Genomic DNA, 27,335 nt, shown 5'->3' with positions numbered 1-27,335 from the left:
CCTCGTCGCACGGTATTTACGTAGCTAGGTACTCATTTAGTCGGCTTAGATTCGCGAGATCATTATGATCTCTGCGCGATCGACCATCGCGGTACGAGAAAGTTCCCTTTTACACATAAATTCGCTCTATACCAAGTAATGTAATTCCTACAAGTGCACTATATTCGCCGTACAAGTGCGATCGTATTCGCTGCATTTCTTCAATAATCCCTGACTAGTATCTTTCGTTGCAGTTTACTCCCGAGGACATTGCATTTTCCCTCCCCACACGTCCCCCCATCCCCTTATTCGTGCTCCCATTAACTCTCCTTTTCCTCGATCGGGCTCACCTCGTTCTGCAGCAACTCAAACTTTGGACTTAAGCTCGGTAACATGCCCTTGGTGCTCGTTTTGATTTGACTGTATTTATTATAGATATCGAGCGACTTCTTACGATCCATCTCGAGCGTTTCTTCGATCAATCGCGGCGGGATGCTGCCCGCTCGTTTGTGACTCGGTACGAAGACGCTACCTTCCGGTTTGCGATCCGTCGTCCTGTTATCGCCCTTGTGCTCGGGCGTTAGCGTGCCATTACCCAGTTTACGTTGCTGTTCCTGGAACGCATCCTCCTGAACGTCATCCTTCAGCAGCGCGCCGGTTATCACGGGCTTGTTACCCTCCGTCTTGCCAGAAAAATCGTTGCTCAAAGCCTTCTGTTCCATAATCTCCAGTTTGTTGGGCGTCGTGCCGTTCACCTGAAGATTCGGATTCGATCGCACGGCGTCTGGCAAACTGTCAATCTCCAATGTACCTTCACGTATCGCTGCGCTCACGACGTCTTGCAGGGACGACATATTTTTTGATTTTCCAAAAAACTGCGGCTGCAAGCGGACGAAGAATTTTCGTCTTTCGCGATCGATACATATATATTTATATTATTTTTTCGAGCACAAAATAGTTAATTTTAAGATGTTTTAGTTTTGAAGTGTTACTAGTGAATGCGTCATAAAAATATGAATTAATATCGAAATTTCTTTCTCTCTTCCGATTCATTGTATGTCAATAAAAATGTTAACTTTATTAATTATTAATCCGTAAAAAAAATATGATTGAAAAAACAAGTTTTACTTTTTTTTCTTCTTATTGATATACATACATACATCGATATACAGATTTATTTCGTGTCCTTTCAATTTTATATGAGAATTGATAAAATAAATAAAAATATAAAAAACGATTCAAAGAATTGACTAAATCTCTATCTATAACACTTACACTTTTGTCTTCATCCTCCTCGCTGGTCAAATTTCTAGAATCGTCCAACAATATCTTCTCTATGTCCGGCGATTTATCGAATTCGACCCATTTGGATCGTCCCTCCAGCTTTCTCGATAGTATATCGGACTCGTAACTACCGCCATACATAGGATAACCGAGATTACCAGAATCGTATTCGATCTGATTGCCATAGCGGTAACTAGGATTGGCCGAGCCTTGGCTGGATATCGAGAGATCCGATTGCGACAGACCGGTATTGGTGCTTCCGAACAATCGCGTATTTTCGAAACCTGCGAAACCACGAGATAAAAGACGCATGTTAGAAGGCGATGTATCATCTGCATCACGAGAATAATTACCTGAAGATCTATCGTCTGGTATCTCCTCTCTATGTACCAAAGCCTGTTGATCGGTGACACCGGCCGTTATGTCGTCGGAAGATCCTTTGGTACCTTCCGTCTTTTCTCTATCATAATCCGGTTGTATCTCTACCACGAATGAGCATCCGCTATCCTTGTATCTCGACGTGGGTTTATCTTCCATTGTTACCTGAAAGCGATTATCGCCATAATTATAAAATTATAAAATTTTCTCTACTATCATCTTTGTTAGGAATAATATTCTATATAACTCGCACTTTTTTTCTATGCGAAAAATTAATTTCTGCTTTTTTGACGATCAAAATTTCTAACTTATTATCAAAATAAGATTCTGTTAAATGATAAATTCTTGAAATTGGACACAAAGAATAAGAGATTTATAGTAAAAGTAACGGAAATAAAATAAAAATAATAAAAATTATTTGATTGGTGCGAAATTAATAATAATAATAAAATTAAAGTAAAATATTTTACTATTAAAAAAAATTAAGTATTTTAAAACTAAACTCGAGCCGATATTAAATACCAAACATATCACTCTGGTCATACATTTCAAATTCTCATACCAAAAATCACATAATGTTTCTAATCATTTCATCTTTTTTTTTTAGTTTTAACGTGGACTCTCGAATTACAGACACGAGTCGGCTCCACGCCTTTTCCTTGTTCGAAAGTTGGGACGTTTTGCACAGGTACATATGTGCGCGAGAAGAATGAATTGAATAAGAGCGCGAGTGGAGCGAACGGAAAATGAAAAGGCGTATAAAACTGAGGGAAAGGGAGGGAACGAGAAGACAAGGAACATGCACTAGAGAGAAAGAGAAAACGAGATATGGACGAAGGCGAGCGATCCGAAGAAAGATTTCGAGGATTCTCGAGGAACGAGCCTCTGCGAAGACGAGGCTTTAAGTAGGACGATAGGTGGGGGCAAAATTGCCCGGTAACCTCCGACCTTACAGGGTCGGCCAAATTCGATAATTATGAATCCTCTTCCCATCTCGAAACGAGCGAGTCTCGTCCCCGACCCGGTTTTGCGAGCATCGTCAACGGAGTTTTGCTACGACGCTTTTTGCAGTATATATCTCGCTAATTAGAATAAATATCAGTCGTTTGAGTAAAAAAAAGACTCCAGGAATATATCGCATTCGGTTGCAATAACAACGCGTCAGATTTTTTTTTTTTTTTTTTTCGAAAACATACATACCGCACGTTCCTCCGTTTCTACGATAAGATGATTATTCTTGAGCGTAAGAGTGATGATGTTTCCGTTTGCATTTTTGCTAGTATGGTTACCAGAAGTAGTGTACTCCATCATCACCGCTGCCGGGGCGACATTTACATCCTCCATCACCTCCGTTTCGCATACATATCGGGGTGCATCTAAGCTATCCACCAACTGAAACGTATAAAAGCATGATCGTATGTTAAAACATGTGCAAAAGTTGTGAAAATAAAAAGTACACAATAGTATCTACAGTTATACATGATTATATTATCAAAAATTTAATTGTCTGTATATATATATACTATATAAAGCATATATAAACTGTAAGAGCAAAAATATTTACTATATCGGTCATATTAATTCGCAAATATGTATGGACAATTAAATTTTATATATATATATATATATACCGAATTTATAAAGAATAAAAGAAAACATTTTGTATTTACATTATCGGTCATTAACTCGCAAACATTTGAGAAAAATTAAATCTTCGACAGCGTAACCATATTTATGTAAAACGATACTTTGTGTTTTAGATAGTTCATTTTTATTTTTAATACAAAAGTCGACATTTATATTTAGCATAGAATAGTCGACAGCATCGTAAATCCGGAAAAGCTGCTTTGCGAGGCGCCGCTCGAAAGAACGCGAACAAAGATGCGAACTTTTCGGTGATACGGTAGGATTTAACGCAGCTAAGCTATCCGAATTTACGAAACGCGGAGAAAGAGAAGAACGCCTCGTTGAGTTTTTATCTATCACGCGTCACTCGCGAAAAGCCATTCTCGCAACGTGTGCAAGTAGATGTGTGTAGTAACTTGGCGTGTACGCGCGTTCACCAATACGCACGCAGATGCACGCCGGTTACGTCGTTCTCCGGGCTGCCTTGTGCCAAAGGGTACTGAACCTGACCCAAGGGGCATTGCTCTTGCGCTGCGTTTCTCCGTTCCTTTTCTGTTAGATCGCTATACACACCGGTCGTCACGTTAGCCAAAGCGAGCAGGTATCATTGCGGAGAACTTGGCTCGGTACTTGGCGGATGGCAGTCAAAAACACGAATACGCGGCCATATGTGAGTGCACATGTGCTTCGTATTCTAGACAAATTGAATAAAGCCAGTTGCATTTCATATTTTTCCGTATATTTTCAAATTATAATCATCCACTAAACGGAGACTCGGCGACGTAAGGAAAAAATATATTCAATGTATAGAAAATGTATATCAAAAATTTGACGATGCGAAATGGTTATTTTTTAGTAAAAAAAATTTTAAGCTCTCGAAATATTTGTAACATATCTATATATTGTTTTTATTTTTTATATTTATAAAGCCCATCGGGGGCATTCATCGGTAGATGTACGCGATCTAGGAGTGTCGTATAGACGAGTTCCGATCGCCTCCTTCTGTTCCATATACCTGAGCCTTTCACCTTTCACGTGAATCGGTAAATAAGTCGAATATTACACAGCGGATTTTTTTAGAAAATTATGTAAACAGACACGTCCACGAATTTTATTTTCTGTGTGTTCTAATTTTTAGAGAAAAATATTAAATCAAACGAGTCAGTGAGTTGCGAATTATATGTAGAAAAGAAATCCACGTCTTATAAAAATGAGAGTGCGATTAATGCAATCTTATATAATATAATTGTGATATTTTATTAATATCGGAAGCTGACTCGAAAGATGATAACATTAGATAGATAAGCACTTAGAATGTTGCGTACATATAATAAATATTATTAAATATTACTTAACCGGTAATCAATGCTAATTTATTAAATAAATGTAGAATTAATTAAATTTCCGACTCGTATTAGCGCGCATATATGTATAATAGAAACTTGTAGTTTCTAAATAGAGAACCTATACGTCTCGCGAAAATTATGCTGTCCATCATACGTTATAGATACAAATCTCTCTCGAATATATTTGTGCGTTAGGTTATTATACTATTATACGAGCAGCCGTGTCGCCGCTTCTAGCAGACATTCAAGTACGCACTAAGCACTCAAGGACATTTGTCGCTTTGCGTCTGGCTTTTTTGCTAACACCGTTAGAGGTTGCAGACGGTCACGACGAATGACGGATATTTATACGCGAACGTTCTAGCAGCGATTATGACATTCGGATTGATCGCCGTTAATAGATCTCCTTTTTACAGCGAATGTCACATTTGTTTAATTATACTTCGTATATTGAATATATCGATAAATAATCATCGAGAAACATGATATGTCCACACTATAATACTTAAAAGTTCAAAGATTAAACGACTATCACACATTAATTTTGACAATGTGAAGCTCAAAGTGTCAATTTTTAACAGATGAATCTTTTCAGATTAAAATAATCGGCGCAATTAATCTGCAAAATATATCGAATTGTTTAGAATTAATATTACCTTACGATTATCTTACGATAAGAATTCTCGTCATAAATACACAAGTCCAATCTTATTCTTGAGACAATACATTAGGTATAAAAAACACTTTTGCGACAAAAGATAGACAAATAATGTAAGATACAACGCGTTTTTTTTAAATTGCCACTATTTATTTATTTTCATACTTTTGCTATATAATTTATATTCTACAGAAAAAAAAAAAAAAAAATGTTGAAGAGAAGAAAGAGAAATAAATTAAGCGGAATGAAGCGACGGATAGATCGCGCATTAGTTGAGATGCCAAAAGTAGCGTGAATATTCGACACGTGACGCACCTTTTAACGATACCGTTAGAGGTCCCAGACGGTCAAAATGGTTCTAGTCTCTTTCTATATCACAACAGAAACCACGGCCGTACAAATAAAAAGCCACGAACGAGATAGACACCGTCTTGAACGTTATTTCATCATCTGTAAGATAGTCTAGACTCTAATTACATCACGGCGCGTCTGCGAGATGATTAAACAAATAGGCGTCAGTCAGTCGCCAAACAAGAAAAAAAAAAAAAAAAGAAGAAGAAAAAACCCACAATATGTAAATTTAATAAAAAAATATTACAATAATCAATGCAAAATTAAATTTAATTATGGATAGCATGTAATACCGCGGGAACAGTAGATATACAAGGTATCTAAAAAAATATCACGTTATTTCATATTCTATTTTCTTACAAATTTAATTTCTTAAATTAAATTAAATTTAATTTTTTCTATAAGGCAATTATTTGTCATATTACGCTATATTTAATTGTTAATACTGCATTTGATATTATATAAGTACACTCTCAGAAAGGATTTCTGATAATGAGACAAAAAATATTCTTGACACATTTAATCGTATCACAACCTTATGCGGTATAAAAATAAAACAATTTTAAAATTAAATCAATAATTCCTTTTCTTCTCTCTCGAATTAAATAAGATTGTCTTACTATCTTGAGACAAGAGCAACATATACAAATCTAAGCTTATATTTATATTCTTGCATTTAGAATAACTTGATGTTAGATTGTTACAAATTTCCATCTTCATCTTTGTGAGAGAATTAACGGGATAGCACCAAGAGTATTTTATTCTAGATTTAAGAATTTTCCATTTAAGATTAAAATATTCCTTTTTCAATAATAAATATCATCGTCGTTATATCGATTCTATTTTATGATAGATTGAAGAGTAATAGCATTAGATCCGGAAATCTTTTCTGTGGGTGTAGGCTCTCTCTTTTTATAGACTTGGGTTCTTTGAAAAAATTATTTTAACTCCGTAGCATTATACTTGTGCTTTTGCGATTAATGGAGGTCCAAAGACTAGCCAACGGAAATATTTCATCGTCGAGGTCAGGCTCTAATGCGTCATTCGTAATTGATTATGAATGTTTGATGCATCAAGGAGAGAGGAATGACGACAACGTCTCTCGGGGATTCAAGGTTCCCCGATGTGATTTGCACTTATATTGAATTGCTTCCTTAGTTTGCTTATATTATGTCAGTATATTATATCACGTTATATAACGCCAAGTAATGTTTAGAAAATTCAAGGTATTAGTAATTTTGTAAGCTATTTTTAATTAGAAAAAAGATATATAATAGTTTATACGATATATGATAGTTTATTTCTTACTCTTAAAATTTCAGATTTTATCCAAAAAAGATCGTCGAAAAATACTGCATTTGTAAGATTATTTATGAAATACAAAATTAATGTAGAGAAAGGAAGTATTTCTTCCTTACTTCTTTAAAATAGATAGAGATATTATTTTAAACAATTTTTGTTCTCAAGTTTTAATTGTTTATAATTTATCTTTTTTTATGTCGTGTCATCTATTAGAAAATAAATAAGAAATATCGTGAAAAAAAAAATTATGAATAAAACGGCCATCGATATCGCTGTTGTTGCAACATAAAGTTTCTTTTATTCAATTTTATTATTATTACATCCCACATGATAATTATAATAATTATTATTATTGATTAAATATTATTATTAGCTCTATTATATTAAAGTTATATTAATATATTAATAAAGTTATATTAATAATATTTATTACATCGGGAAATGAACCTATCCGTGTCTCTTTCCTTTATATAACGCTTACATATTAATGTCAGTCGCTTTGGCCGCTCATGTAACATTTATGGCCGATGGCAGTTTCAGAAAAGACAGCCGCGGCAGATATGAATTGGCTACTCGAATTTGTTTGACCTTTATGATAAAAACCGTGCCAGATAAAAAGTAATGGTAACTTTGGTGAACGGTACATACAACAGCTTTGAGTTTCATCTTTCTATTCTCACAACAGGCCACTGAATACGCCACTTGATATTCTTGCGCCAAAATATTTGCAAATAATCGAGCGAAATCTAATCTCGCCTGGCCGCGAGAGGCAAAGATGCACACGTCAGACTCGAAAAAATTCTGTATGTTAAAAAAAAAACCTACTCTAGTCAACGGAAAATAAAATCAAAACCGCCATTTATTGGCTTCGATACTCTTTTTTTTTTTTTTATTAAAGAAAAATTTAGATATTATATCATTCGTTTCGAGCTAGCTAGAAAGTAGCAATGTCGTTTTTTTCTCAGAACTGTCTATAATTTTTCTTCCTTTCAATTGTTATCTTTAGAGAGAAGCCTCTTATAACGAAGTTATGATTTTTTTTTCTATCAGAAATGCGATACGCGAGAGCTGCGAATAAAGCTGCAGTTTCGGAACCGCGTTCGCATGACGACGGTCAGCGAAATAATATTGACATAGTGCTGGCAAATGAACAGAGACCTCCTTATGGTTCGTAGTCGAGAGATAAGCTAATCTCTATCATAGTCTGGTACGCCTCGCCAACATATAGCAAACAACGGGCCTTATCACTTTATAACGACTACGTCATTCGATAACTGCGCTTCGTTGTTCCGTGCTAAAAACCTAAATTTGCGACTATGGCGTAGTGTAAACTTTCCATTGTCTTGAATATAATTATCTCAATTAACGTAACTCGGAAAGATCCGTTTGTTATAACTATAATATTGTAGAATGTAGAGAGAGCTCTTTATATTCAAAATCTGACGTCACATATTTATTGTATATACATATTTTTTATCATGCTTTCCAATGTAGAATTTCATTATCGAATATATTATCGGAATCTTATCAAAAAATATCACGCTGTATCTTAGCATTGTAAAATTGAATAGGAAAGCCATATAAAAATTAATTCAATTCGAAACACAAAAGTAAAACAATTTTTAAAAAATGAATTATTATATTTTTCTAGTTGGATTTAAATTTTTTTTTTTTTTTTCAACTTTTCTCTATTCCTTTATTTATGCCATTATAATTTTTATTTAATTTCTGATATCGTCTAATGAGAAATTATTAGAAAATGCGATATTATACTAAAATATAAACATAGAACTTTTACTGATAACATATTAGATACATCTTTGATAATATTTTCTAGCACCATCACAAAATTGAACTCCATCTCAAAGAATGAAGTTGATTTGCTCGTGATGAAGAGATTCTGTAATCACAGATAAGAAGGGGGGAAGACGAGATGGAGGAAGAGGATGTGAGACAAGGAGAGAAAGAAAAAAAAAGAGATCGAATAGAGAGAGAGAGAGAGAGAGAGAGAGAGAGAGAGAGAGAGAGAAGAGGGAGAGAGAAATAAGAAGTAGCACGGATCGAGAAAAAAACGAAAGAGGAATAGAAAAGGAAATTAAGGGGGAGAAGAGTGGCAAATATATTTTTTACTAATAATACATCTAATCATACATTCTCAATAACAACAAATTTCTTGATATTGTTAAGTCCCTCACGGGATAATTTAGAAATAAATATTTAATTGTAATTTGTGACTAATCGTGATTAACATTTATCTATCTATTGTCCGAAATAATTAACCGCAATCGAAGATAAAGGAGGGAAAAGAAGAAAAGAAAGAAAAAGAAGGGAAAAGAGAAGAGAAAGAGAGAGAAAGAGAAGAGAAAGAGAGAGAAAGAGAAAGAATAGAGAGAACAAGGAAGGAGATGGATAGCAAGAGAGGGAGAGGAGGGGGGAGAAATGGAGGAGGGAGGACGATTGCCGCGAAATAATCGACTATCCGAAAGGGTCGGTGGCAAATAACTATAATTTCTTTTGGTCCCGGCTACACAGTCGAGGTTTGAGCGGAATGGACAGTATGTAGGATAAGAGTAGAGAACCGTACAGAGTGAGGGAATTAAAGAAAGAGAAGAATAATAATAAAAAAAAAGAAAAGAAAAAGAAGTCAGGACGAAGAGGGAGAGGAGGAAGGGAGGAAAGAACAGTCATATCGTATCCGCGATGCGTGGAAGAGAGATGCGATGGGAGGATAGGTCCGCCGGCGCGCGCGAGGCTGACCAAAAGAGAAGTATAGAGAGAAAGAGAAAGATGTGGTAGGGTGAAAGCGGACCCAGGCGCACGAGTGCAACGACCCCTTCTGTTAGGTCAGCCACCCCACGGACACGATACGGCCGCGACGAGCGGGTCCAGTCGGTCGGACGGACCCGCGCGTATGGTCAAAGAGAGAGAGAGAGAGAAGAAGAGAGAAAGAGAGAGACGAGTATGTGGAAGTACAGCCGAATAAACGGGTGGTTAAGCGAAATGCACCCATGGACGAATATACGGGCGAATAATAAGCAATCGCTCGGATAGACCCGCGAGCAATTGCGCGAAGCATAAAAAATCTGCGTAACATCGCGTATCATAATCGAATCGAATTGGAAGATAATGAGAAAATTGAACTGAGATAATGAGAGAGAGAGAGAGAGAGAAATTAATTTTTAGACAATTTATAATATTATAATATTCGTAATATAATTCTATTTATAATAAAGACACATATTTAAAAAATCGGAATATACACTCACAATACATGAAATAATAAATAGAATTCCTTCTCCTAAATTCCGTCATAAATTAAAGACCTGTTTTAAAATATGGGCTTTAAAAAAGGATGAATAAATCAAATGAAAAAATAAGTTATTAATAAAAAAAAAATAGATAAGCAGTAGACAGGCTTATCTAGTTATCGAAAGCATGTTATTAAGAAAATCGCCCCACGTTGATGAAAAGTTCTCGCATCGTTAAGCATTGCGTTAAATAAAAATAAATACGAAAGAAATTTGACGCTACTTTGGAGAAATCCACTTGTTATTATCGATCGAAGATTTAGTTCAAACCTGACACGCGCGTGTGTACGTTGGACGCATTGAAATAACTCGCTATCAATAAACGTATCGCGATGAATGGATACGGCTGTTCTATTGAGAAAATGATACACGATATGCGACAATATCGAAGAATCCCCGATGCAACATGATCTAGAAATCGATTGAATTCCGGATAATGCTCGTTAATATGAAACGTCATCGACGACACATGAACGATAAATAATGCTTTTAATATTTCAAATTACATAATTTATGTCATATGTTGCGCGTTTTACGCGAATGTTGCTCCATTTTAATTGATCCTTCGCGATGAATCAATCGAACCTTCCGTCAATTCGACGGAGATTTCGTGATAATTTCTCGATTTGGCGCGAGTTTTAGATGAGCAATTGGAAAAAATCTTTTGAGAAAAATAAGATATCGAGGCATTTTCATTGCCATTTGTATTTAAATTCAAAATTGCGATCTTTTTTCTCATATTTTTTTCTCACCCGAAAAATATCGACAAACATCGTCGAGTTTAAACATTTTCTTTCACGTTCGTCTCGCGTCTTTTAATGCAAGCTGAAACTTCCACGAAAAGTATATTTTTTTTTGTCCTAAGATAATATGCATGTCGTGATTGATTTTTGTGAAAATTTAATCTTTGTGTTTATCATACAAACGAGTTTTTTGATCTAAAATACCTTTTTCCGGCTTTTGCTGCTCGGCCATAATATTAGACGCAAATTAATTCATTGTTTTCGCTAATTAAATTTTTTCTTTCTTTCTTTCTTTCTTTTTCGTTTTATCTTTTTATTGTTCTTTTCGGGGGGAGAGCAAGCAATAGTATTTAATTTTTATATAATACATTTCCATCTCCTTTCTCTCGTACGATCTGCATGCGCGATCACAAAGAAATTACAACAAAGAAAAGAGAGATTCTCTCGTTTTATAAATAAATAGATGAATAAATAGGGCAAATTGCTAGAGCAGCCTCGATCCTAATATAAAGCTGCTTTCAATCCAAAAATGAATTCTTCGAAATCGCTTATGTTCTTTAATCGCGTCGAGCTTTTTAAACATCCCTAAAATAGCCGATAGCTAACACGGTTCATTCTATTTTTTGCGGGGAGTGATGCGTGCCGTATATCGGCCAGACTCCGACTCGAGTTGAGTCGAGTCTCTCTCTCTCTCTCTCTCTCTCTCTCTCTCTCTCTTTCTTTCTCTCTCCCTACGAGAAGCGGCAAATGTCTAGCGGCGTCGAGCGCCGGTCGCAGAAGAACGAGGGGAAGATCGAGCGGCGTCGACCAACGCAACGGCATAGGGGCAATCGAGGGCAACGCACCCAGTCAGCCTTGGCATGAATTGAATCTAGCAATGCGAAAGTAAGGTTAGCCGGCGTATTATAACGCCGGGTGACCTAAACTTATCTCCTCCACGAAATTGGCATCGCGAGCATTTCACGCCCTCGCCGATTTTATTTTGGCGTCGCGCGTGATTTTCCTCGCCGGAGAATGAGAGAGGGAGGGGGATGATCGGGACTAGTTCTTCATTGGGATCCCGTATATATCGAGAGCCTACACGTCGATCCCTCGAATTCGACGGTTTAAAGCACAGATCGCTTTCTCTCACGCGTATATGTATGTGTGCGTGTGTGCGTGTGTGTGTGTGTATGCGTGTTCGACAAAAACGACACGTTTAATATGCATATAGCCCGCGCTTGAAACGAAGTTTCGTCTTCGCGATTGCAAGAGGCGATCGGTTCGTTCGAGCCAGTATGAATAAATAGTATGACTCACGGTGAAAGTATGTGGCGCATACATTACTTTTCTTCTCTTTTCAAATCGTTTGGCTTATCGCAATGCAAGCTAATACATACTGCAGTTAATTGCGAGAGAGTTCTCTTCGATATATTCAATTATGTTAGGGCAAAGACAAATTAACCGCGTGCTGCTTATTGCACTCATAATCGCGTCGTATAAGAATAAGTTTGATCCTTTCGAGTATTTCAATATTGCGTTTGAAATTATTCTTGATAGCAGAAAAGAGAGAAAGACGTGGTTATTCAAACAAAAAATTCGCCATCTTCATCTTACATATAATGCTCGCTCTGATTTAATTTTCAGTTAATTTTCATTTAAAGCAATATTAACGTAAATGCAATGCAAAAAAATATCAAACTTTTTAGTATCGCACTCGAATTTGCATGATGATTCAATTGGCGTGGTATGTATCGTATTAACATAAATGTAAAGATTGCATTTTCTATTATTAAACGCATGTTATCTGCGAAATAATCAATAGCCAATTACACGAAATTGTACGAGAACACTTCTCGATAAAAAAATGAAAAACTTGGACGAACGTGCAAAAAATGCAACACTTTGCGAATTTATATATAGGTATCTTGCGACGAAGATAAATATTATTTAGCGATATTGTTTAATTAAAGAGAAGAAAAATTGATAAGATAAAGAGGATCTTTAATGGCTCTGCGAGTAGGAAAATTTGTAGGATTATCTCGGTTTAAAAATGATGATTAACATTATCTAACGAGAGAACGATACTTATTTATTTCACGTCCGTTTCCTTCCGAGACTCGTTGCCGACTGATTACACGAAACAGAACTTCGAAAATATTAGAAAAAAAACAAAGGAAAAACGAATAAGAAATAAACAGAGATCGGCAACGATGACGTAGTAGGTAAACAGAAACACGACGCGTCCGAATAGCGTTCGATTACATGAGAAACAAGGATAACGATATTATCATGATATTGTGGAATAACAATATTATATAGAATTTATAGAAAATAAGATTAATAAACCGCGAATAAATCGATTTTCACTTAACAGATACAGAAGAGATAAATAAAATATGTATGCGACGTGTTGAATTAGAGAATGAATCATTTTTCAGTATCTAGCGCTCTTTATCATCTCTTTAAAGCGTATCTGAAAATATCGCGACAGTACTAAACCAACCGACGAGTTGAAGCTGGGGGAAAAAAAAAAAAAAAAAGTATCGATACACGAGTTGCAGTGCAAACCGACTATGCGTAAACAATGACACACTTTCACGGCGCTCTGTCGCTATCGCTGTATAGCCATTCGCACATATTGCACATGTAGTACAACGATCATTCCAACGATTATTGAAATCCAAAGCCCGTATTCAGAAAGCATTTATAAAAGATTTCTCCTTTTTCAGGTATTCTTCTTTTTCTTTCTCGCGCGTCAAATGAAACCGGTACGTTTAAAGAATGCAGCAAAAATTACAGCTGAGAATAATTATTGCGCTAATTATTTAAAATATATATTTTAATGTGATTGGCTAATCGCGCTTTTATACAAATATTTCCGAATAAAGAGTCTCTCTGGAAAAGCAAGTTGTTCCGAGTTTTCAAAAATTATTTAATATCGAAAGAATTCTCATTGCAAAATGTTCTCTAACAAAAGTAAGAAGGTGAAGAAAAGAGGCGCGCGTGTGTATGTGCGTGTGTGACGCGCAGAATATAGACGCATAGGCAAGAAGCGACGAGAGACGTGCGGAAGCGAGTGCAGCGTGCACGTGTATGTATTACGTATGTGTGTATATTCGAAGAGAAAAAGAGAGAAGATCGTGCGGTGGTGCAACGATGAGAGAGGCGAAAGAGCAGCAACGCAGGACTGCTGGAGAGATAGAGAGGGAGAGAGAAAGAGGGATCGCGGGGGTGAGGCGGTATGCAGGGGAAAGCGCGATTTATAGGTAGTGCGAGGATGCAATGCGAGTCCTCGCGGATACGCATAAGCGTTAGAGCGGACGAGTAGGGGGGTGGGGTGGGGTGGGGGGAGAGGGGGTTAGAATGTGCAACAGTGGGGGTAGCGCGGTGCTTTTGAAAAAACCGCAAGGCTTTAAGAAGGCGCGCGGTACCCCCCACTACCGAGTACTACGCGAGCAACTAGCGACTGGCATAGACAAGGGAGAGTCGCTGGCGTCTTACTATTATCGGAAAAATGCAGTGCGAGTTGCGGAAAATAGGGACGCGAAATCTCCCAAATTCTCGCGCCAAATCAAATAAGTGAGAAGTGTACTCTGTTTCGGTGCTCTCATCGGGAACACTTTACTTGGGTCAAAATTTAGTATTTAGAATGTAATTTAAAAAAAAAAAAGAAAAAAATTTTTTTTTTAACACCTTTGCTTTTCCCTTATTTAAAACACAAGACTACGAAAATATACGCGAAAAGTTCTTTCATCGTGCGCGTGTTGTAGAAATTATTTTCATGGAAAAACCATCTCGATACAATTTATGTACATATTACAGTAAATTACGTCACTTTATTAGTGTCTTGAGATGGAAATATTTCATTTTTATACCTGTTTTATATCTGAAAAAAAAACACACCATTTTATTATAGTTATTAGAATTGCATCTTCTCTCATTGCACACTTGTATAATAATAAAAACCAAGGTGGTGTTATAAAATTTTGTGACGTATGCCAATAATGCAATAAGTGAGCTTTAATAGTGCTGAACAAAATAATAAAATAGTGATGTACGTGAAACACGTCAAAATGAAGATACTGTCGTCAATAAGTGACAATATATATGTATCTAAATATAAATAAATACTTTGCGTTTGTGCATCTTTTCGCAAAATTCGCGATTAATTTTGATTCATCGGTAGAATCGTAGCATCTGAGCTTCAAGAAACCGAGATATATTTGTACACGAATATAAGCTTGCTTCTAAAATTTCGAAAGAGACGTTCTATTTTCTTCCCTCATTTTAATCAAAATAATACAAAGAGAGATAACTTGGAATAAAACGCAGAGTTTAAAATAACCGTGAATAATTGGAAGAATGCATTGCTACGACGCTTATAAAAACATCGACTCAGACATCGACATCAAATCTATACTCCTCTCTGCTTTCATCGAAGAAATGTTCACCCTGAATTAATTTCAATCGTCCATTCTGCTCGGCAACTTCGCTTTTGGTCGCTTCTCGAGTGCATTTAATTCCGTAGGGACACGTGTGATCAAAGTTCCGCTAGCCCGTTTTACTCGGTTCCCGAGTACGTTTCAATCTTGATTCGCGGGATAAATTTTTTATTCGATGACGAAGGCTCTATCAGAGCCGCGGTGATCATCGGCGTTGTTTTGATTTTATATATTTCTGTATATTCGTCGAAGATCGTTCATTTTTAAGATGACGCGAAGTATTTATCATTAGTCGTGAATATTTTATTTCGCGCACAATAAGAGAGAAATTTTACATTATAATATTTTTACGCTTTAATTTCACACACATGAAAGAGTACATTAATTTACATTTAAATTATTCAATTTAATTATAATTTCAAATGCGTGTCATATATGGTATATGTTAATATTTAATATCGCAAATAATTGTGAAAAATACTCATTATTGCAACACACACAGTTGTGCAATTATATAAATGAGGAACGTTGCTACCATGAGATATATTTTACTCATCGTAGAAACGGACAATCGCGCGCTGATGCATCCGAAAGCTGAAAATGATTGACCGCAATTTTATTAGAAAGTAAGCGAAAGAAGCAGCGAAATTAGAGAGGCGGACAACCTGCGATACTAATGAAACCGTCACTTCGGAAAAAAAAAAAAAAACGGATTGCCACGCATGGAAAGCTGGTCCGGTTTAATTGCAAAAGTCAAACATCGTATGCAACTTTCACCAACGTCTGCGCTTATGCCCTTTTGCTTCGCAGACTCCGGTTGAGGCGGACGAAAGGAAGGCGAGTAATATTATTTCATTAGTCGACGAGAGAAGCTTTCTTGATCAACTTGCTTGACTATTACAACGTAGTGTCACCGTGTTATAAGCTTGTGTGATAAAAAAATATTTCTCTGCTCAACTTATGCAATATTTCAATTTTTAAGAAAGACATAATTTCATTCTGTTACTTATAATTTATAATAGTTAATCTTAAATATTATTAAATATTGTTGGAGAATAATCGCGTTTTTCAGCTGTATATCACTGATCGCTATAGTTTTTATTCTTTTTGGGAGAGAAAAACTTTAATATTATTTTTAAAATTTCGCGCTTATCAATAATATAGTACTTGATATAATAGATTATTTATACCCGGTATTTTGCGTTATAATCTGTATGTCGCGCCGATCTCGTTGAAGTTGACAGCGCGCTATAGCGGCTATAATGGAATGCGCTCCTTTCTTGACCTTAGCGCATTGACATTTGCATTTGCACGACGAGACAATATCGGAATAGAACGAAAACAATTCGCGATAATTATGCGTCGCGCGACAAATTCGGCTAAGGCGGCCGTTATCGCGATCGCGTATGCGCAAAATTAAAATCAGGTCAATCCCACTCGTTCTCGCCTCCAACCAGACGTACGGTATTTTTAGCTGAGTCATACGCACATACGTAAATAATAATAATGTGTGCGTATATATGTATAATGCGTTTGTATGTTTGCAATGTGCGATTTTCGCCTACACGCACATGTGTGCAACGCTTGCTTGCGGCGCACAATATGCAGTACGAACGATATAATATACACCGCGACGTCGATTGGCGGGCGTAGTTAATGTACTGGATCTAAACGCAAGCTCGATAAACACGAATTATTTATTGGAGCACGTGCACGAGGTGTGAAGACGATCCATTGTTGCAACTCTCTCGCATAAATGCAAAGATTGCAAATATGATGGAATTAGATTGGAAAAAATTTATGATGAAATTTTGGAAGTATATTATGAAAGAAATATATGTCGTCTCCGACTATCGTTAATTGTGTTTCTTTTTTTTTTATTTTTTTTTTTCGTCATTAATTTAGACCGCGAATGAAATTTTTTCAGTTCAACTTTTCGAATGTGAATTAATTATGCAAGAGGTACGAATTTTAAACGAGCTCGCGCGCGCGTTACGGTATTTTAGCCGAGGATCTTTGCCGGAAGGAGTCCATCGGCGAAAAGGGTTAAGCGAGACGAATGAGCGCAACACACATGTATCGCTATTAAATGCAAAGCGTTATAACGGTACGTCTGTAGCCATAGATTTCGGCTCCTCGATCGCCGCACCAGGTCCGCTTTGCAGGCCCAATCTCGGATTCTTCTCGGGGAGAGAGATCTGTGCATTTCTTCGATTCGCGTAACCACACCGTAAAGATTCACGACGCGAGAAGAAAAGTTATGTCGGAGCATTTCTCGCGACTTAATCTGGACCGAGTTCCGTAAATGTCCGTCGTGTATCCTATTACGGATACAGCTTCAAGATTTAAACCAAGGCCGATGGTATTTGCGTGGTTACCGTATTATGTAAGCTAATCGAGCATGCATACGGGGATCACAAGCAAGCTCGTATATATGTATCGATTGCATTGAAGTTCACTACGCGCATCTCTCATCGAGCCCAACCGTAATTTCCTTTCGCCCGACGAATTTCATCTCGCTTTATCTAGATGAGATCTAGATGAAAATATCTTGTCCGAATTCAGGGGAAATTTTTTTCGGATCAATATTTTTTAAAGTTGCCATTTTCGAACTTTATACTCAATATTTCAGAATTTTTATGAATGAAAACAAATCTATATTTTAAAAAACGACTTTTCATTCATTTCACACTATCTCTAGCATTATCTGGAAAAATCGCTCCGTCATTTGAGCGATAGCGAAGATATTTTGTCTATATAACATCTTTCTTGCGGAGATGTGTAGGATTGTGAAAAAGTCGAAAAATCGTAACTTACATCCTGTGCGGAGAGAACCCTCGTAGCAGTCTGAACGGGAACATTCCCGGAATGTGGATGCTGATGCTGGAACTCGACTGCACTATCGCGGTTGCATGCGCTCTTGTACCAAGGTAAATTTTTGGGGAAAACCGGGACATGCCCGCTGTCTCGGCCGTTTCGATACTTTTGCCACACGTGTCTGCGAAACAATATGTATGTTAGAAAAAAGAAAAAAAAAGAAAATTGTTATCGCTGACTACGCGCAATTAAAAAATAATTCGGCCAATATTTCGGATCTCTTTCGCAATAAGCAAAGTTAGCATACCTGACGCCAAAAGCAATTCCCAAGGCGATAATCAACGGTAATAATGTCGATATGCATGCGAGTAAAACGGTCTGTATGTCCGAAAAGTTGGCGAGGATATCTGAAATATAATGATCATAAAACTCTTGAAACAAAAACGCGATAATAACTCGAATTATTTTATTAGCTGGCGAAACGTGGCAGCGGCCATGAGGAAATTTTTACGATTCTATCTGTTCAAGTTTAACGCATGCATAATATTTTAATGGAAACGTAAACGCAAATATAAATGCGTAAATCTATGACAATAGAAAATTTTAACATCAACGTTTTAGTTCATCTCGAGCGGAATGAGAAATAATTCTTTTACCCGAAGAAGATATATTTACAATTAACATAACATTTAACGATAAATTAAATGTGTATATCAAACAAAAGAATTAGAAGTTAAAAAAATAATAAACTTGAAAAATATAATAGCGAGAATGAGAACATATTTGTTTCTGTCACATACTTTTTGAAAGATCAAGTCTTTTTATCGTCAAATTCTCGTTACGGGAAAATTGATTATTAAATTTAATATATATGTTAGCTTTTTCTCCATTGGCTGAGCCAACTATTTCATTCTTTAAAATGCATAACTAATTAAAATTCCGCGTAAAACCGCCGCTGCTCCTCATTGAGCATTCATATACCTTCTCTCGTAATAACGCACTACTTACTATGCTCAAGCTCATCATGCTCGACCAGGTATTCCGTCGCGTTATGGACGTGACGAGGAGATTTGACGGTAGTGACGGCTGCTGCAGGATCGTCCGTCGCTACCGTGGACGGATTAGTCGGATGTATCGTCGTCTCGGCGTTAATCGCGGCCGCGACCACGGTGGAAGGTAGGAACGTCATCGACGTGAGATTCAGCTTCCTAGCTGTCCTTTTGACGTATCTCGTACGATTGTGTGCCATCGTTTCTGCCATTTCATTCGTGCTTGACGATACATCACCGAGATATTTGCCGGCTAAACGAATTCCGTATCGACCAGGAGGACGAAACTAATCGGCCGGTCTACGTTGTATACTTGGTTCTACGATCATTATGTCTTCTCTTTTTCTCTCTTTCCCTTCCTCTTTCACATTATTATTGCGTCTAGTTCTAATGTTTTAGATTCCATATTAATTTATCGCATTTTGATTTTATTTTTTTTCTCTCTCTCTCTCATTTCGGAGATGAGAGCATCGCGAGAGATGCATGGAAATTGCTCGATTAATCTTGTAAACATGTATATGTGTAAGTTTTATGTTGTTATATGCATACAATTGAGATGGTTCAGACATGTCATTTCATCTGTGATTCTCTTGCGACAAGCCTTTACGACAGGCTAGCATATCGCATCCTCATTCTATTTCGCCTCAAATAGCAATAATATCGTCAAACATCGTGTTATGTAAGAACATGGCGATATAAAAAGATAAATCTGTCTCAATCTTTTCTTTAAATGGTCGAAAATGCCGCTCTCGCAATTTTTATCCTTTATTTTCCTTTAGCTACCGATAATACGTTTAAGACAAATGGTAAATTATGTTGAAAGAATTTAAAGTTGAAATCTTTATCTGTTATTTGCTTGACTCCCTTTTTCTCGTTCTTATTAATTCTCGATGTTTGCACGGCCATCGTAAATCTTATTCACATGTAAAAGGTTCATTCTCCTTTTTCTGGCAGATCTTGATGCGTTACTGTAATAATATTTTGTTTTTAGATATAATTAAAATAATTGGTATTAAAACAAGAAAAGAGAGAGAGAGAGAGAGAGAGAGAGAGAGAGAGAGATTATACTTTTTAAATCATATATATAATTAATGTACGGTAATTTGTGATAGATGTGAAAACTTTAATTCTTTTTTAAATTTGTACAAGATTTCTTAATCATGCTTACGTGAAGAGATATGTAATAAAGATATGAGTTGTTTTTTTTAAATATGTGGTGATGTTTCTTTATTTTGCCTTTGAGATATGCATCCTGTCTGAGGTGTTACATAATCAATGAGAAATAAATTAATTAATTTAAGACTATATTTAGAGATTATAATTAGAAATCACGCGAGTTTCGAGAGTTTAAATAACGGAATAACTTTCGCGTAACCAGCATTCTTGACAGAATCTTTATATATATATATATATATATATATATATATACATATTTATTTATATAACATATATAATTAATAATATATATATATATATATATATATATATATACTTAAAGTATAACTTTACCGAGTTGTCAAACAATGAAAGTTTCATTATTACATAATAATCATAATATACATAATAATCTCCTATAATAGTTGTTCTTCCTTTTGTTACCCGACAAAGTTGAATGTGAATAATCTAAAGCAGCCAAATTGCAAGAAGTTTCGAAACACCTTATGGACATAATCGCGCTTTGAGATTTCGAAATATCTACTGTATACGTTTCTCCATAGAAGGCTGACCATTATGTCAGTTGATACACAGTTGGAAAATTTATGTTTTTCTATGTTAATTTAATGAAAAATATATTGATTTAATATAAAACTATGAAATTTGCATTTATTTTGTGTTGAAATGTTAATGTAGTATTAGTGTCACTATTCGCGTAACGTCTCTATATTATGTTAAATTAACAGAAAAATTTGTGCGGGCATATATATGTTAAGTTTAAGCCAAATTTTCAAACTGTGTACGCAACGTTGTCGCAGAAGCCGTAAAATCCCGGCCGACGATCTTATGAGTGCAAAGTCGATCATCGCGATAGCGATATTCAATGTGTACTCGATACGCCGTGTGGCGCGTATAATGTCGTCGTGTATGCGCGATATATGTATACATTGTCGTGGCCTATTTGACGAAGCCGCGTCTCGCTGTAAAGTGCACGCTGTGTAACGTATCGCGGTATTCTATGCAACGGGGGCAAGGTATGCACAGGGATAAAGTTCAATCTAGCGTTAAGCGCGCTTACTCGCCGCACGGTTCGTAACACTTCGGGTATTATCTCTATTCAGGACTCTGCGATGATGAAGCGAAAATCGAAGTCGTCGCTATATATGGAGTAGTACGTACGTACGTAAGAAAATGTGTAAGTATATAAATTAAAAGTCTATTACCAAGTGTTACACGTACTGAGATACTAAATTGAAGGATTTCTGTTAACGATTAGAACCCTTTGATAGATCTCTGTTCGCATCTTGTCGGACTCTCGTTGAACGGTTTCGCGTCCCGCTTGGAATTTTGGTAAAGGATAAATCCCGTCCCTGTAATCGTACGAGATGCCGTCCCGCAATCGTTACGTAAGTTTCCCGGGGCTGGTTCTCGTTTCGCGAGAAAGATCGTGGTCCTAGAGATGGGAGAATGGGGCGGTGCAGGCGCGTCGTCTCGATCGTCATAAGCCGCCTTCTTCTCTTCCCGCGAGTGACGATCCCGTCTTGTGGCGAGACGGCCGTTTCTCATACGCCTCGTCTGCATCGGTGCAATGTCCGATGAAAAGGGGAATGGGTGAAGGGAGGGGAAGGGAGGAAGGAGAAGGAGGAGGAGGTTGCAAGGTCCAGGACCGCAGTTTGGGCGAAGCCGTTCAACATCACGTCATGGCAGCTCTCCTTTCGATCCCCCTGTCTTAACTCTCGAATGATCATAATGCATAACGCAGTAAGCGCGACAACGATTACGTTATTAAAATTTTAACGACGTCTTTCAAGATATCAATTGCTTTTCTGGTGTCACGTCTCGATTAATCGTTGGAAAAATACGATTAGGAACTAAAAATTAAATTTTACGCATTTTTCACTTGTTATCTTATTGTATATACTATTTTATGCAATTTGTACATTTCAGGTAGATGCTACCATTTTTGTCCCAATGACAAGTATGATAATAGAAAAGTATTATAAATAGATGTTGAGGGATTCTCTTTTATTTATTATTTTATTACTCTTTTTCTCTCCTTCTTTTCTTTTTTTCCTGTATGTGTGCAAATATATGTAGTATAATCTCAATAAAAGGCTGTGGAAAATTATATTCTTCTGTTGCTACTCTCTTTTCTTCTTGCTTTAAAACGTTAAATCTCCCATCGCTATTTTGGGATTTGGAATTCCATGTTACTATATATTCCCCGATAGTCTTGCGTTTTAAATAAATCACTGCTTTAAAAAATCGATATTGCATTTTTGTTTAATTTTTTGAACTATTCTGATTCTTTTAAAAATCGTTAAATTTATTAATACAGAAGAAGAGATGACATTTTTTTAAAACGTAGATAAATTAGCGGACTAGATTTATATTGTAATACACTTAATATGTAAATTGTGTGATCATACTATTGCATTACAATTATTATTTTTTCTATTAATAGCCTAAACGTAGTAGAAATTTTAAATTATATATACGCACAATTTTGATTGTTAAAAAATAGGATGCAACTGTGAATAGAATTGGATTTTACTTGCAATCTGCCGCGTACCGTTCAAGTATTCAAAGTGCATTCGCTTCGATAAATATTATCTCGATTATCTATAGATTTCTTAGAAAAGAAAGTGCATTTACTTTGATAAATATTATTCTGACTATGGATGTTTGAGGAGAGAAATATTTAAGAAACTTATCTTTATTCTAGTATTAATCCTCATAATTTATGCATTTTTTTTTTTTTTTTTTTTTAAATATAAAATCATATTCTATTATTCGAGAATATTTTAATCACGTGAGTATTTTAAATTTAATATGAAACTAGATAGAAATAAAATTGATTTGGATTTTGAATTAAAATTTCGATTTGCATTTATAAATTTGTTTTATAAACAAATAACGTTTTCCTCGATCAATAAATCTTCGCGTTTTCATATACCTTCCGAACATTAAAACAAAGTTAAATGTAAATTTATGCCAATGCAATAAAAAAAAATATATTTACATCGATTAACCGCTATGAACTTTTACTTAGACGAATCCGATTGTTGCTTAACGATAGTTACGTAGGTCAAAGTAAGATTTCCTGTACGGAAGGCATCGTAAACGAAAAGCTTTACAACTTGATACGTTATATTATTCCTGACCTTAGAGCCTTTGAACTTTTATCGAACGATACGCATCGCACGATTCCATTTTTTTCACATATCATCCGGTGACCTTTAAAAGCGACGTGCAAATGAGAAAGGTATCCGGAAACAATTAGTTCTTCGAATCGTTCGTTTAATCGAATCTCGTATATTCCATTATACGAAATGTACACGAAATGAGGAATTTGTAATGTACGACGAGGATTCGCGTGATGCGGCATACGTACCAATTACGGTTTCCATTTTCCGACGTAGAGCGATGCATCCGAATCGAGAGTGACCCGGACGACTGGACCCGAAAACCAGGTCCGGGATTCTCAGCAATAACGATCGGACGCCAAGTGCCTCCTGTCCCGGCTGTTCAGGACGATGAAATTACGGGAAATTACTGGCACGCACCTTCGATTGAGCCGTGGTAGACCTGATACGGGTCGCGAAAGGGAGGCTGCGAAACTGCGAGATGAGACCGCGGAGCGCAACCCTCCGTGCGCGCGCGCAGCATCCCCGGAATACGCGGAAGCAGCCCGGCTAGATCAAAAGGGTAACCCTCGGGATCGCTTATACTCTTCGAGTCGATGTCGAGATATTCGCGCGTCGTCCTTGCTTCTTAATCCCACTCGTTGTGTACTGGACCGTCCTGCAAAAAAGTACAGATTATATTATTTATGGAAAATTCTAAAACTTTCATATATATTCTATGTTAAATGATTTAAATTTAATTCTTTATTTATAAATTTTTTTTACACAAGTCCTCGATCTATATATATCACAGATTTTTTTTTTTAAATTATTGTGCAGGGTAACTTTCTAGTATAATAAAATATTGCCTGGTAATATTAAGTAATGTATAAAAACAAGTATTTTTATATATGTATAAATAAATAAATATATGTTAAAAACATATAATATAATATCATATAATATATGTATGTGTTTTTAATTATTTAAGAAAAAGTAACCATCTTATATATTGCATAATGGTTATCCTAAATCCTAATAAATATCTTACCAATAATTTTCTTCTGTTATACATATAGATTTTATAATACCATATGTATGTGTGTGTTTCGTTATATACATATTTATTAATATTATCGTTATACATATGTGTAATAAGATGACATTTTTTAGAACAGACAAATAGTTTAAATAATTTCGATAGCATTCAACTATATTTCCTTACAATTTCTTTGCAAAAGAAAGTCCACTTCTCCATCTTGAAGAAAATTTGCCAAAACTGCTACATATATATATATATATATATATATGTATACATATACATAAAGTATAAAAAGTTAGAGGGTTGATTAAAACTCGCGTCAAAGGAAAGACCAACTGTACCTTTAGTAACCTGCGAACGGAAGACAAGCGCATCGATATTCAATCTCTGCTATTTCCTACGTAATTAAGGAAATAGAGCGTCCGTTTTTTAACCAGCTCAATTAGATACTCGTGCGGGGAAAGCGCGGGAACGTCTAATACAATTAAACTCCCAGCGACATCTGTTGATATTAAAAATAATGCATACGAAATGCAACGCGCTTGCATTCAATGTGCGCGACATCTGTCGGTGTACGAGGTACGTTGACCGCGACCACCGACGATCACAAATCATGTACAGATATACACATACACTCACACCAATCTCATTGGAGATTCGGTATACAATTCCGTGCAATACATAATCGCGCAGAATGGCACGCGGATAGTCGAATATTTTTTACATTTATTTATTTTTTTCACGGACCCGCTCGTTCTCGGGGGACACAGCGATGGCGTCAACTTATATCAAGGACGAGACTGGTAACGGTCAATTATTCACTGTATCGCGTTCATAATTACCTCTTCGATTACACACCGGTTCTAACCTTGAATATGCGTAAACAAGCGTGAAAACTAACAGTTTCGTGTAATAATAGATTGTTCTTTTCTATGCGCAACAGTTGTATAATCAATCTTGGATAAACTTTCACATATTTCAAACTCCGCAACATGTTTTTGAGATAATTCCTGTACTAGGATCCTCGCACACACTTGCGAATATATTAATTCTAGAAGACTACTTCTTTTTTTTATTTAGTACATTTCAAATATTTTTGTATGCAATTATAAATGTTAATTAATATATTTGTCTAAAGTTAATGCATTTTGTGTATATATACTCACGATATTATTACGATTAAAATATATGATTATTACTTTTAGGTACATTTATCCCAGCAAGCCAACGACCCGATGGTACATGGCGTAAACAACGGCGTGTAAAGGATGGATATATTCCTCAAGAAGAAGTTCCATTGTATGTCTCATAATATTTTTCAATATTTTCAATATTTGTCAATTTATATTTATTTCTCATCTTATTTCTTTTATAGATATGAAAGCAAAGGAAAGCAATTGGTGAAGAAACCTTTATATCCAGTAGGAGCTAGCCCAGAATTTATAGCCGAGCACAAAGCCAAGTTAGAGGCTCTAGCAGGGAAAAATAAAATAATACCTGGTACGCAAGCAAAAGCGCAAGAGGGATCGAAAAAGAAGAAAAAGAAAAACAAGTCTAAAGCAGTTGAACCTATCGCCGAAGGATTGTCTAAAATATCGATCTCAGAGCCCGAATTTCATAAAGAAGTCTCAACTCATAATAATGATAAGCCATTATCCGCTGCAAAACAAACTACGACAAACAATATAGTTAAAGACAATTCAAACAGTACACAGAAAACGATAACTGATCCACAAAAGAGATTAAAGAATTTGCGCAAAAAGATTAGAGAAATTGAAGTGTTAGAGGAAAAAATCAAAACTGGTGCTTTGAAAAATCCTGATAAGGAGATACTTGACAAAGTAGCACGAAAAACGGAGGTTTCCAAAGAAATAAGAAGATTAGAAGCTGCTCCATAAAGCAGCATATCTAATTAGAAGTTTGACATGGATTTATTAGTGCCATCCAATCCTAAAACTTTGTCAACAACAAGTGTGTAATATTATTACTTGATAAAACGAGTAAAGACTCGTTTATTCCTTCTGACGATCGGCAATTTTACATACAGCAACTGTATCTTTTATTCATTATTCTTGTTTGCTCAGTGCGTAGGTCAATAATATTGATAAATATATTTATAATGAAATGGTATAATTATACCAATGATTTTAATACTCGATCATGTAAACATTATACGTATACACACACACATTCATACATATATAATATTTCCTCACTAACAGAAAGGTACTTAGAATTGGCTGCTTTCTGTTCAATAGTAAACTTATTTAACTTGGGATAGAAATTGTGTCATAAACCTTTGCAGCAGTTGAAAATGAAAGGGAGATGACAATAATAGCGAATGAGATAAGAATAAGAGCAAATAAGAATTTTTGGCATTAAAGTAATGCTGTCAGATAATGCTCCAGAGTTGCAGTTTTGAAATAAAAAGAGAATTCTTTAATGAAACGAAAAATTTTTTTATTAGCGAGGGAATACTATGTATATACATATAAAAAATAAAACGTAAAATGTAAAAGTTTTAATAAAAATAACTGGAGTTTTCGGTAAACGAATTGTTTTTTGCACAGTATGATTCAATAAAATAAATGATTTTAGGGTTTATATTATATCGATCCACAAGATAGAATAAATATATATTATCCAAACAATTTAAATGTAAAGATCTGTAAAAGATTGTTTTAATAAGAATTATTATGCATTTAATGACAAAATAAACTATCTATTTATAACATTAGCAAATAAACT

General features: G+C 35.7%; 2 protein-coding genes across 3 annotated transcripts; one reads left to right on the top strand and one right to left on the bottom strand.

Annotated features, from left to right (window-relative positions):
* Nucleotides 1-287: 287 nt before the first annotated feature.
* On the bottom strand, nucleotides 288-24,120 carry LOC138932178 (uncharacterized). 2 transcript variants are annotated; one of them, XM_070293757.1, is made up of 8 exons: nucleotides 23,815-24,120; nucleotides 19,225-20,233; nucleotides 18,524-18,623; nucleotides 18,217-18,397; nucleotides 2,842-3,033; nucleotides 1,617-1,806; nucleotides 1,255-1,547; nucleotides 288-860 (listed from the first exon to the last, which is right to left on the bottom strand). In XM_070293757.1, exons 2-8 carry the CDS (start codon nucleotides 19,475-19,477, stop codon nucleotides 300-302), a joined length of 1,770 nt encoding a protein of 589 aa, XP_070149858.1. In that variant the 5' UTR covers nucleotides 19,478-20,233; nucleotides 23,815-24,120; the 3' UTR covers nucleotides 288-299. The 2 variants fall into 2 exon arrangements, with proteins under 2 accessions (XP_070149858.1, XP_070149859.1); XM_070293758.1 differs by lacking the exon at nucleotides 23,815-24,120 and adding an exon at nucleotides 21,660-22,396.
* A 1,107-nt stretch (nucleotides 24,121-25,227) lies between these two features.
* On the top strand, nucleotides 25,228-27,245 carry Pym (partner of Y14 and mago). The gene is made up of 3 exons (XM_070293759.1): nucleotides 25,228-25,390; nucleotides 25,793-25,886; nucleotides 25,963-27,245. Exons 1-3 carry the CDS (start codon nucleotides 25,360-25,362, stop codon nucleotides 26,483-26,485), a joined length of 648 nt encoding a protein of 215 aa, XP_070149860.1. The 5' UTR covers nucleotides 25,228-25,359; the 3' UTR covers nucleotides 26,486-27,245.
* Nucleotides 27,246-27,335: the final 90 nt, after the last annotated feature.

Source organism: Polyergus mexicanus, unplaced genomic scaffold (genome assembly GCF_030449975.1).
Source record: "Polyergus mexicanus isolate NDT 795.1 unplaced genomic scaffold, iyPolMexi1.0 SCAF_4, whole genome shotgun sequence".
Taxonomy (NCBI): domain Eukaryota; kingdom Metazoa; phylum Arthropoda; class Insecta; order Hymenoptera; family Formicidae; genus Polyergus; species Polyergus mexicanus.
Note: the sequence above shows the minus strand (reverse complement) of the source record. Positions and strands in the feature narration are given on the sequence as shown.